The sequence below is a fragment of the Hyposmocoma kahamanoa genome, unplaced genomic scaffold (genome assembly GCF_003589595.1).
Source record: "Hyposmocoma kahamanoa isolate Upper Pololo Valley unplaced genomic scaffold, ASM358959v1 215, whole genome shotgun sequence".
Taxonomy (NCBI): Eukaryota; Metazoa; Arthropoda; class Insecta; order Lepidoptera; family Cosmopterigidae; genus Hyposmocoma; species Hyposmocoma kahamanoa.
The window spans coordinates 1,738,384-1,750,458 of NW_020653736.1; the positions used below are offsets into that span (position 1 = coordinate 1,738,384).

A 12,075-nucleotide genomic window follows, 5' to 3' on the forward strand; every position below is an offset into this window, starting at 1 on the left:
CGCGATTTAAATCCGGAAAAATAGTTTCATTTCCTATGTGTAACAATCGCGAAAACCTAAGAACTCGACTATGTTAGTAAGTTTAAGATCGCAAATGCGTTGTCAGCTGTTAGGTAAATATGTACTTTAGAAGATCTTTGAGCGTACGTTACTTGTGATTGCGAGATCTGTCAGCAGCATTATTATGTACTAGAAATACGTATTTGGAAAATAAATATGTATTTTGTATTTGAGCCGTAAAGTAGTTTAAAAAGCCTAGCCTAGCGGTTTGACCTACCGTCTCTCAAGCAGAGGTCGTGGTTTCCGAATCCGGCTTGCACCTCTGAGTTTTTTTTTTATTTATGTCAAATTCAAAGAATCGTTTATATTTTAGTAACAGTAGAAGACCTCCTTGTGAAAGAGTTCATCCAGGGAAGTACTGCCACCTTATCTGTTTCTGCCGCTAAACAGTAATGCCAGCATTACTGCGTTCCAGTTTTGAAGGGTAATAATGGTGCTGGTGAAAGTACAGGTACGTGGGACTTGTCAACTTATGTCTCAGAGTGACGGGCGCAGGGGCAGTGCCCTCAGATCTTTACGGTTTAAAGCTCTGAGTGACACGGCAACTGTTATGGACATGCGTGTAGCTTACCATCAGGCTTGTTCGTCCCGTCACCCTGAGGCATAAGTTGACAACTCCCATGGCCTGTAATTTCACCATCATTCCTACCGAAGCAGTAATGCTCACATTGCTGCATGGCGGCAGAAGTAATTAAGGTGGCAGTACTTCCCTGAAAGAACTCTTTCACAAGCTCTACTGCTTCAAAATTGAAGAACCTTGTAACTCGGTTTCTGGAAGCCATCCCATTTCTACTCTTCAAGCGCAATATTTTGGCAATTCAAGCTTATAATATATTTTATAGACCGTTTTTTCTTTATAATTTAAAAGTATAATCATAGATTGTTATGTAGTAATTCTGTTTTTTGTACCTATTCAAAAGGTCACATTAATAAAGGTTACGACGTTTGCCAATTTAGCCGACGAACTGTAATTTGCTTACCTATGAAACATAGATTATTTGACTTTGTAATGTATAAACGCAAAAATGTATCAATAAAAATGATGATTGACACAAAATATGTTTTTCAGGCGACTACAAACAGGAAACTGCGGGAGACTGTGGCCCTGGAGCTGAGCTTCGTGAACTCCAACCTGCAACTCCTCAAGGAGCAGCTGGCTGAGCTCAATTCTTCAGTTGAGCTATACCAGAGCGACAGGTATTGTAACGTCTATAACTCATACACATAAAACTGTCACGCATAAATTGTAATGTAAGTAGGGTTCGGATAGTAGCAGTAAACAGCTCGTTATTATTTATTTATATATAATGTTATATAATATTATATTATATTATATTGTATTATATTGTATTGTATTGTACTGTACTGTACTGTACTGTACTGTACTGTACTGTACTGTACTATACTATACTATATTATATTATATTATATTATATCCATTACTTCTACCGCCAATCAGTAATGTGAAGTAGCAGAGTACCAAATTGATACTCTTTCGCACAACTGAGATGATTTAAAATTAGAAGACTTGAGGTAGAAATGCTTGAAAAGGTTGTAAAACCACTAATATGCCTTGACCAGGATAACGGCAATAAAACAGGATACTTCGGTCCACAAAAATTTATTCGATAGTTTGAAAAAAAAAGAAAAAAAAGGCTGTAACAAAAAAGGTATATTTTGTTTAAAAAAACACAGGTACAATACTGTAAATCACTACCTAAGTTAATTAGATACGGATATGCTTATGCGAATATAAAGTAGACACTTACCTAGGGATGCCACGAATAGTGATTTGTCCGAATACCAAATATTCGGAAACGCTTTCGGCCGAAGCGCCGAATATTCGGCTGCCGAATGTCGGCATAAGATCTATGCATTTCACACGCGACCTGTTACGACCTGTCTCATTGCGCTGCGTGAAAAATGTAAAACGATAGAATCAATACATGACAGTTTCTGGACTGATTTTGAAGAAGTCGCTACAGATAATATGCAAAATGATGACGATATGTGGAGAAAATTTCTATTCCACAAGAGATTGATTTTTATTTGAAAACTGTTCGCCTAGATCGGACGGCAGATCCTTACAAGTGGTCAGCAAACGCAAAGCAGTACCCAAGCCTGCCGAAAATATGCTAAGATTTATCTATCGTCTCCTGGCAGTAGTGTTTATGGTGAGAAGCTATTTTCAGAAGTAAGAATTGTTTATGACGAAAAGGCCAACCAATGCTGAAAAAATTGCTTGCTGCTGATTAATTTTAAATATTAAAATAATAATTTGTGATTAAAATGCATGATGCATATTGGAATAATATGTGCCCTTTTTCATTATTTGGTATTCGGTTATATCCGAATATTAAAAAAGCGGCCGAATAGGTCGAGTACCGAATAGTAGCCGAATATTCGTGGCATCTCTACACTTACCCCAAAAGGGCCGAGTTATACAGAATTACAGATTGGTATTAACATTAAAATTAATAATAAAATAAATAAATAAAATTGTTTATTTAGTAACATAATGTACAGAGAAAACTAAAGACTACTTATGCGGTTTAATGTAAAAATAACACATGTACCTGAACTAGAAAATTCCTGTATTTCAGGTAAAAAGTACTACTAATTATAAACGTGGATACTATTAATATTATAAATACTTTTTAGGAGAATCTTATGAAATAAAATTAAACAATTAAACAATAAATTGCCAATCAAAAAATGTACACTTAAACAAGACAACATTTATTTTACGATAATAAATAAATTCTCTGTATCCTCATAGGACATATTTTGAAGAGCTTCTTGGAGAATTTTCTTTACCTTAAAGCAACAGTAATTGGCACATGATTAGGGTGAGAAATAGTAAAATGATCAAAATTAGACGCAATTGTGAAAAAATTACAGTCGAACTGCTCGCTACAGCGATTGAGCAAGGAAGGAACGACGGAACGAAACAATAGAAAATGGCGAGGCAAAGGAAATAACGAACTATTCAAAATTTTAAAACAAGTGGCCAGGAACCAGATAAAAGGGTGGGATGACGATGTAAGGAGGTTATACGAGGTCACATGCTATCGCGGCTAGATTATTATTATGCTACCTTAAAATATTGGCTAGAGCAAGTTAAGGGTGCCCAATTTGTAATAAATTTAATTTGAAATTCTGTTTTCTAATGTTTTTCTACTAACATTGTCCGGTTTTTTTATAATAAGTACCAGTGATGTGACGACCAAGTCGTACCCCTGGTGGTAAGCGACACGCCTGTCCATAACATTCATACCCTTCAAAACTGGAACGCAGAAATGATCACATTAATGCTTGGCGGCAGAAATAGGTAAGACGACAGTACTCCCTTGGACGAATGCTTTCACAAGGAGCTCTGCTGCTACAACCCTAACTTATATAAAATGATAACAATTTATTAACCGACTTCAAAAAGGATCTTATGCCAATTTGAGTAATCTCATTCAAATTTGCATAAAATTCCACCTCCAATATTAGAAGATGAATCCGGATGGACAAACTCTTACAAGGAGCTCTGGTCGCCAGGCAGCTGGTCTATATGCCTCTTCCAGACTTCTCTGGCATCGGTTAGGAATTCATAGTGCAATTGGCCCAAGTTGACGTCACCCTGAGACATCAGTTGAAAAATTCCATTTGACTGTAATTTCGCCCCTTATGGCTACCTTTTCACCAAAGATGTGTGACGTAGCGAGGCGGTGTGCGAGGAAAAAATCCACCAATAGGATTACTTCATTTTCCTAGCTTCGCTTAGCGCAGCCTCTTCAGAGAAGGGTTAGCGGAGCTAAGTATTTGTACATACAAAATAGCGAGTGATGTGTATGAGGAATGTGTGCGAGAGATGCGGGCGAGGAATGTGTGCAAAACGGTGTAGGAAACTAGAGCTAGATTGAGGAAAAAAACAGTAGAATAGATGCTGAACTTACGGTGTTAGAAACACTTATAATCGATTTTTAATGTTTTTCATGTTATCTTGCTATGTTGGTATCTGACAATAAAAATTGTATTTGGATAATAATACCATAGATGTTACTTCCCTTCCCTTGTGATTGACAAATAAGCCGAAATACCAAAAAAAAAATTAAAGGACGATGTTCTATGATTTGACCATATTGTAAAGTTTTGCAAAAACTCTGACAAATGTTCAATATATTTAGAGTCACAGTTGAGATCACGTTAATGCTAAATGCGTGCACGTAAAAGATTTTAGTAGATACATTTATGGACCAACTAAAAAAAAATCATTCAGTGGAGTGCATAAAGTACCTATTTTATCCAATAAAAACAGTTTACAAAACTTTTTTATTTAATGTGCTCTAAACTTTCATTCCAAAAACATGAAGTACGACGTCGTAAATGGAAAAAACGATTCATGAAAACTAAAAAGCCGACAAGAATAGTTGTGAAAAGTGAAAAATCTGTAGCAGTGAGCAGTAGAACAGTAGATGTCGTCTAAAAACAGTAGATCTACTGGAAAAGCAGTAGACCTGGCAACACTGTATGACACTAACTGACACTGACACATCGCTACCGATCACCCCACCCTACTCCGTACCCCGCCCGTGCATAGCTGAAAAGAGTACGTAACGCATCCTCGCACAGCTTTGGTGGAAAACATGACACCGTTTCACAGCGCCGCCACACATCCTCGCACCGCCTCGCTACATCGCACATATTTGGTGGAAAGGCAGCCTAACCCTTCAAAACTGGAACGTAGTAATACTCACATTACCAACAGCTTGGAGGCAGAAATAGGTAAGATGGCAATACTCCCCTAGACGAACTCTTTCACAAAGAACTCTACTGCTCCTTCTTATGTTGCGAAAATATAATACGATTTCATATTTTAACTCATGAACTTTAAACTTGCTTTCAAGTAAAACAGCTAGAAGGCTTATAACATAAACCCAAATGTAATGCGATTAAAAAATATTGTTTACGTAACGTAATTGAAGTGTCTATTTAACTTCCTACACATTCATCGTTAAATCCGAACTAGGTTTAAAGTCGCAGTTAATTTTATATGCAATTTTGTTTACAACAGCCAATTATGGATAATTTACATTATAAATTCTAGTTGTTGAAAGTAAAGGTTGTGAAACCATTACGACATTATGACGTAATAAAGTGAGCATCATTCGTCCTCCGAGTGCGTTTCAGAAAAACGCAGTCTGATCCTATCGAGTTCTCAGGTTTTCGAGATTGTTACACTTAGGAAATGAAACTATTTTTCCGGATTTAAATTGCGTATATTTGTTTTTGCAAACAAACGAACTTTTCGGCCCTTTACAGGTCCCATGGTCACGGTTGATTGAGGTGGTACAGTCATTCTAATTTCCATTATTAATCAATAATAAATTTAACTTAATAAAAATTCATATTGTTAAAATAAAATAATGTGTAAAACATGTAGCGTAAATTGGAATGTTTCTTTATAAAAAAATAGCGATTTATTCACGGACGTGAAAAAAAGGGTTTCTCAATTTGACAGTACTGTTTTTTTTTTGTGTACGTTACGAAATTTCTTTGACATTTGTGAACCGATTTCAATAATTCTTTTTTTGTTGGAAAGGGGGTGCCTCAGTAGTATTTCCATTCAAATTTCAAAAAATATTCCACCTCTAAGGGGATGAATCCATTTCACGCACTTTCCGATAGCCAATTTCAATAAAACTTGGCAAATAGTCGTAATTCCACAAAATTTTGAGGTCGAATTTTTTAATTAAAAATGTTATAATTATTTTAAAACTTTAAATCGGTAAACCCTAGGTGATATTAAAGAAAAATAACCGCCTCATATACTCATGCGCACAAAAACTTTGAACGATCCGTAATGACGGTAATCGGCCCACTTACCCTAAGGACGTCATTAGGAATTATGCACGTTACATACGTGCCTGTTTACCTGACGTAGTTACCCTTTCTCAGGGCCAGTTTAAATTGTGTAAGCGTTTGAGAAGATAAGTGTGTGTTTTAGTATGTATATGTGAACCTCTATACGCTTTCCTTACAATATGCTGCTAGCTGTTCTTGACAGCCGTCTTCACAAAGTCATCTACGAGTCGATTCAACCTCAAATGACTTTGGTTGATTGAGGAAATACACTGATTAGTATACGGTATGAAAAGACAATTCTTAAAAATTTTCACGGTAGAAAAAAAACATAAACTTAACTCGAAATTTTACAATGAATTCAATAGGTACTTTAAATATCGACGATGGAAATTTGAAATGTCGTAAGGAATATTTTGTCGTAATGGGAAAAGTCCCTTATCACAAAATGTCGCTTACGACATTTCAAAATTCGATACATCGACAAAATTATTATCCATAAATCGACTGTGGAAATTTGAAATGTTCTAAGAGACATTTTGTCGTAAGGTCATTTTCCCTTACGATATTTCGAATTTCCACCATCGATTTTTTATAGCACTTGAACTTAATGAAACATGTACATACATTTTTCGAATAGCTTTAATTCCGTTTGTAAAAAAATAAATTTTGAAATAAAGCCCACCGAAAACCGAAAAACACTTACCAAGTGTGTAGGTACAGGATCGGAGAACGAAGCTGCAGCCCTGTAATCGCAAGACAAGGGTTTTACTAACTAAGCTATCATTGCCATTCGCTAATTAGTCGATCTCAGCTTCTGTCAACAATAGTTAACTTTTTCTAGACAGTCATTTGTTTCCGCTGAATGAAATTTAGTTTCAAACTTTCCTCATTATAACACATTAATGGATAGAGTTGTGAGTTCGCTAAAAAGGCTATACTTGTGTAATTTACTCTACAGTTAGTGCCGGATTTAATTGTGTACTTACAAGGCCATTCAAAATCATCGTTTTATAGTATATCTAAAGTACATTCGTAAAATACAATAATTCATATTCTTAATCCATTTATTTGTGAAAAAAACATGTTGTATACAAGTTGACATATACAAAATAAGTATAATTTCACTGTGTCCGTTCTCAAACACTTTAACATGTTAAATAAGGTGAAATATGTTTTTTGAACTTGGACGCGTGGATTTAATAGGTACCTAAGTCAGCAACTTAAACGAGGAGATAGTTAAGGTGGTTTTCCATCGACGAAGCGAGACGAGAGGTGGAGAGACGAGAATTAAAATCTCGCCGACCTATTTCCACCAAAAATTGCCATTAATAGCTCGCGCGAATTATATTTATGTTAATACTTTACTAAGTAATATAATATACTTATTCTGATTATTATGCACATTTAATGAATAGATTCAATATGTTTGAATGTTTATTTTGGCCGGGTACAGCGAAACTGTACTTATTTTTAACCGACTCTAAAAAAGGAGGAGGTTATACGTTCAGCTGTGTGTATGTCTTCCGATTTCTCCGTCAATTGTGGACCGATTTTGAAAATTCTTTTTTTGTTTCAAAGGGTGCATACTCGTGATAGTCCCATTGTCACCAAGTTGGAATCTGATGAGGGGATCCCATGAAAAACGAGGAACATCCTAAAATTTTATAGGCATGTCAGTGACATACCGATTTCTCCATCAATTGTGGACCGATTTTGATTTTTTTTGTTTGAAAGGGTATGTATACTCTCGAGGTGGTCCCTGATGCCGACGATGTTGTTCCGGGTTCGTTTCGGCTATCACAAATGAAAAAAAATATTATCCGTAAATAAAAGTCTTTTCACTTGAAACAACACATGTAATCAACAAATCACCATAACCATGACAACCAGAAGAAAAGTAAAAAATGTACAAAGGAGTCCGTTACAGTTCCATTGTCACCAAGAAGTCAGAATCTGAGGAGGTGGTCCCGTGGAAATCAACCAGCAAACTTTTGAGATCTTTTTTTTTAAAGAAAAAGTTACAAATGTGTTACTATACAATCTGAGTTTCTATAAATAAACGTATAATTAATTGTGTTGGAAGTATTAGCTGAGCAAACTCATTCAATTTCATTCAAAATTAGGATAAACAAATTTAATCCCAGGCCAAATTTCTTAGGCTTATATTGCAACTTATACTGGCACCAAACTGTTACGTAATCTGTGTAACGACGGAAAAACGGAAGGCAAAGTACATTAAATTATCAAAGTATATTATACGCTATTTTAGTTGAAATCAATTGTCAATTTCAATACTCTGAGACCGACCTCGGAGCATCGGGAGCATTTCTCTCTACGGCATTGAAGAGCACGCTAGAGGAGGCACTGGCGTCTGAATTTGGCTTGCCAGATGACCGGGAAATCCGGGATTGTCCCGTGTCCAGTAATTAGACTTTACTGTCCCGGATTCCAAACACGTAGAAGTTGTTTTTACAAACTTACTAGAGTCCTTTTCATAAAAGAAGTCCCCCAGACTCAGCCCTGTAGTCGTGCGAAAGAATGTCGAAATATTGATTGCGAATGTCGTAAATTTTTGTAGGTATAAACTCCTAAAAGATTTCTCAGTTCCTTAGACCCGTGAAATGTAACACGTCACAGAATGCAGGAGTCCACAAGCTTCACTGTGAGTGCGGTCTCTCTTATATTGGACAAACAAAGCGAAGTATTTGTACCCGCGTCAAAGAACACATAGCTGATGTCACACACCGTCGCGTAAACAAGTCTGCAGTCAGCGAGCATGTCATGGATAAACCTACACATTTAACGAAGTTTGACAAACCCCAGGTCCTTGCAAAAGAAGTCCGTTATCTACCCAGGATGCTGCGAGAGGCCATTGAAATTAAATCCTAATTTCAACCGGGAAGATGGTTTCTCCGTACCACCAGTTTGGGATCTAGTATTTCCTCTAATGAAAAATCCCAAACAGACATAAGACTGCAGTACTAATTAACATGTTTTAGTTTATTCTAATTTCTATTATTAATTAATAAAGAATTGAACTTAATAAAAATTCATTCAATAAAATAATTTGTAAAACTGAATGTAGCGTAAATTGGAATGTTTTCTTTGTAAAATTAAAAATAAGGTATTTAATTAATAACTATTGTAACTATAGCGAAAAAATAGGTTGGTTTGCATCAATATTAGACATAACTGGTTGAAGACTGTACCACCTCGAGTCTACCGTGACCATGGGAACTGTAAAGGGCCCGAAACGTCGGTTTGTTTGAAAAAAACAAATATACGCGATTTAAATCCGGAAAAATAGTTTCATTTCCTAAAAGATGGTAAAAAACAATTTATGACTGTCAAATTAGACAGATGGCCATTTAACAAATTAGTTCCGGCAATTGCCGCGGACTTCTTTTGTGAAAAACACTCTAAAACTGCCACTACGACACGGTAAACCCGGGTGTGTGCGTACCGCACTGTGTACACACCCATTTTTAAAAACACAACGACAAAAAACATTTTCGAGGCCTAATATTTATTGCTACAGCCTGACTCCCTTACCCTAGTAGAATTGTCCCGGAAATGAATAGCCTGTATCTGGCGACCCTAGTCTGAATGCATCATGAATCTGTCTGAATACGCAACTGAATCAAATCCGAGAGATTGATGGCATCTCGAATGCTTTCCGACGTACATGCAGACGCTAGCGGACGATTTCAATTTAGTAAATTGCGCCCGCCGTCCGCCAGTATGCGCTGGCCTTTAGGGGTTCACTATACTTCGATATGGAATCGCATTAAGCCTGTCAGAAAAAGCTATTTACGTTCATGTGATAATACCATAAAAGACGTCGAATGTTGCGCATCAGCGGTCCGTTTTTTTTCGTTTCTTTTGCGTGGACATGAAGTTTTTTCAGGCCGCATTTTGACAAGTGTTTTTAATCGGTAGCACCACCTACTTACTATCAGGTTCCGATTAAAAAGTAACTATGTAATACTAATACACAATACTAGTTACATCATAGACAGCTCTAGTAATTAGTGTTACAAATGTATTCTCTTGTGGGATTAACTTGATTGAAGTTGCGCGCAAAAAGGCGCGTTTCCGCCATTGTGGCACCACCATTGGTTTCCCGCGGCATATTGTTTGGAATGCGCGGGTGCGCTAGCGCATTGTATGCAACATGCGATTATGGTCACAGGAATTCCGAAGTATATTGTGTTGAGAATTCACAAAAGTTGACAATAATTGTCAACGCAATGTTTCCGAAATATCTCTCTCTCTCTCTCTCTCATTCTTGGACTCTTGGACTTTCTTTTTTTTATGATATCAAGTGACAAGTCGTGGGCCTGATGGTAAGCGACACGCCTGTTCACTGCGCCCGTAACCCTGAGACATAAGTCGACAAGTCCCATGTGCCTGTAATTTCACCGGCACCCTTATCCTTCAAAACTGGAACGCACTAATGGTCACATAATTGCTTGGCAGAAATAGGTAAGGTGGCAGTACTTCCCTGGACAAACTCTTTCACAAGAACCTCTACTGCTACTAAACTAAACTCTCTTTCTTCTTATCGATGATGATAAAGTTGATATCATATCGATGACATACACCATATAATTGTTGCCCAGAACTCAACCACGCCGACCTTATGAGTATTATATCCGCTGCCATTAAATCCTCAAGCGTGCAAGTGTTAGGGCATCGTTTGAATCGTACCGTACAAAGAATCCAGATTAGAACCAGTGCCGAATTTACCTGTGGTGCAGGGTGTGCATTGTACATGGGCACATTTTTATGTAGCAGTAAAGAATAGAATAGAATAGAATAGAATAGAATAGAATAGAATAGAATCGTTTATTTCATGTTATCAATGTCACAATATTACAATTGGAAATACAATGTCAAGGGATAACTATGATCGTCAGTAATAAAATTATAATAATAATAATGAATATAAAATAAAGTAGTATAACTACTGCTTGTCGAATAAAATAAAATTAAAATTGTTTCAAAAGAAACTCATCGACACTGTACAATTCAATATCCAATAAAGCTCCTTGCGAAAGTGTTCGTCCAGGGAAGTACTGCAACCTTACCTATTTCTGCCGCCAAGCAGTAATATTAACATTACTGTGTTCCGGTTTTGAAGGACAAGAGTGCTGGCGAAATGACAGTCACATTGGACTTGTTTACTGATATCTCAAGGTGACGGGCGCAGTGATAGTTCCCTACAGATCTTTGCAATTTAAAGTTATGGACAGGCGTGTAACTTACCATCAGGCGCACGCACGACTTGTTCGTACCGTCACTTGATGTTATCAAAAAAAATAAGTTGATTACGACTTCGCGTATTAACTGCAAACATGTAGTCAATCTGTTAGCGGCCTTAGTCCGAAGTAGACCTGTGTCGGTCGATCATTTTGATGTAACGTGATCGGGTCAAATGATTCGATCGTATTATGTTCGACCTTTTAGTGGGTCACTAGTCGCTCACGATACTTCTATAAGACGTTTAAAAGTGTCTAATTATACAATTAGCTTTTATTATTTCCTGCTGATGTGTAATGTATATAAAGTTAAATGCATCATTGATACACAACAAATTGGGACAGTAAAATTTCATTCTACGAAACAAAAATACATAACAAAAGACTTATGAGCATTCAAAGTTACTAATTAATTAATTATTAGTATTTTAATATTAGCTAGTGCACTCATAACTAATCACAACATACCGAAAAACAAATTAAACTTACAAAATTACCATGTAATAATGGATACTACGCCACGGAGCAATTAGGAAGAATGATTGATAGACTCATTGATCCGTTAACCCGTTGACTCGTTGATCGATTGCTTAACTTTTTTCTATCAAACGAATGCTCTATCGAACAAATGTTCCACCAAAATGAAGAGCGAGAAAGCGAACCGTGTCATGAGTGGGAACTTCACGTGAGAGTGAACGAGACAACAATAATATTATGAATTGTTGAATAATCTCTAAAATTATAGAGATAAAGTCGAATATTGCGCGCATGGCCCATGGAACTCCAAAATGATCGGGTTATTTAGAAGCTAGTAACCCGGGTTATTCGATCACATGTGATGTTCGAATCTTTTTGATTCGTTCGATCTCGATCGACACACGAAGCCTATTTCCAGATCGGT

General features: G+C 36.7%; 1 protein-coding gene across 6 annotated transcripts in view; it reads left to right on the top strand.

Moving 5' to 3' along the window:
- The window catches only part of LOC113227746 (rhophilin-2-B), a 146,754-nt gene that overhangs the window by 116,277 nt on the left and 18,402 nt on the right, over positions 1-12,075 (top strand). For all 6 annotated transcript variants that reach the window (XM_026460729.1, XM_026460730.1, XM_026460733.1 and 3 more), the window contains one exon: positions 1,130-1,257. In XM_026460729.1, coding sequence (XP_026316514.1) covers positions 1,130-1,257 — 128 coding nt within the window. The remainder of the gene's footprint in view (positions 1-1,129; positions 1,258-12,075) is intronic.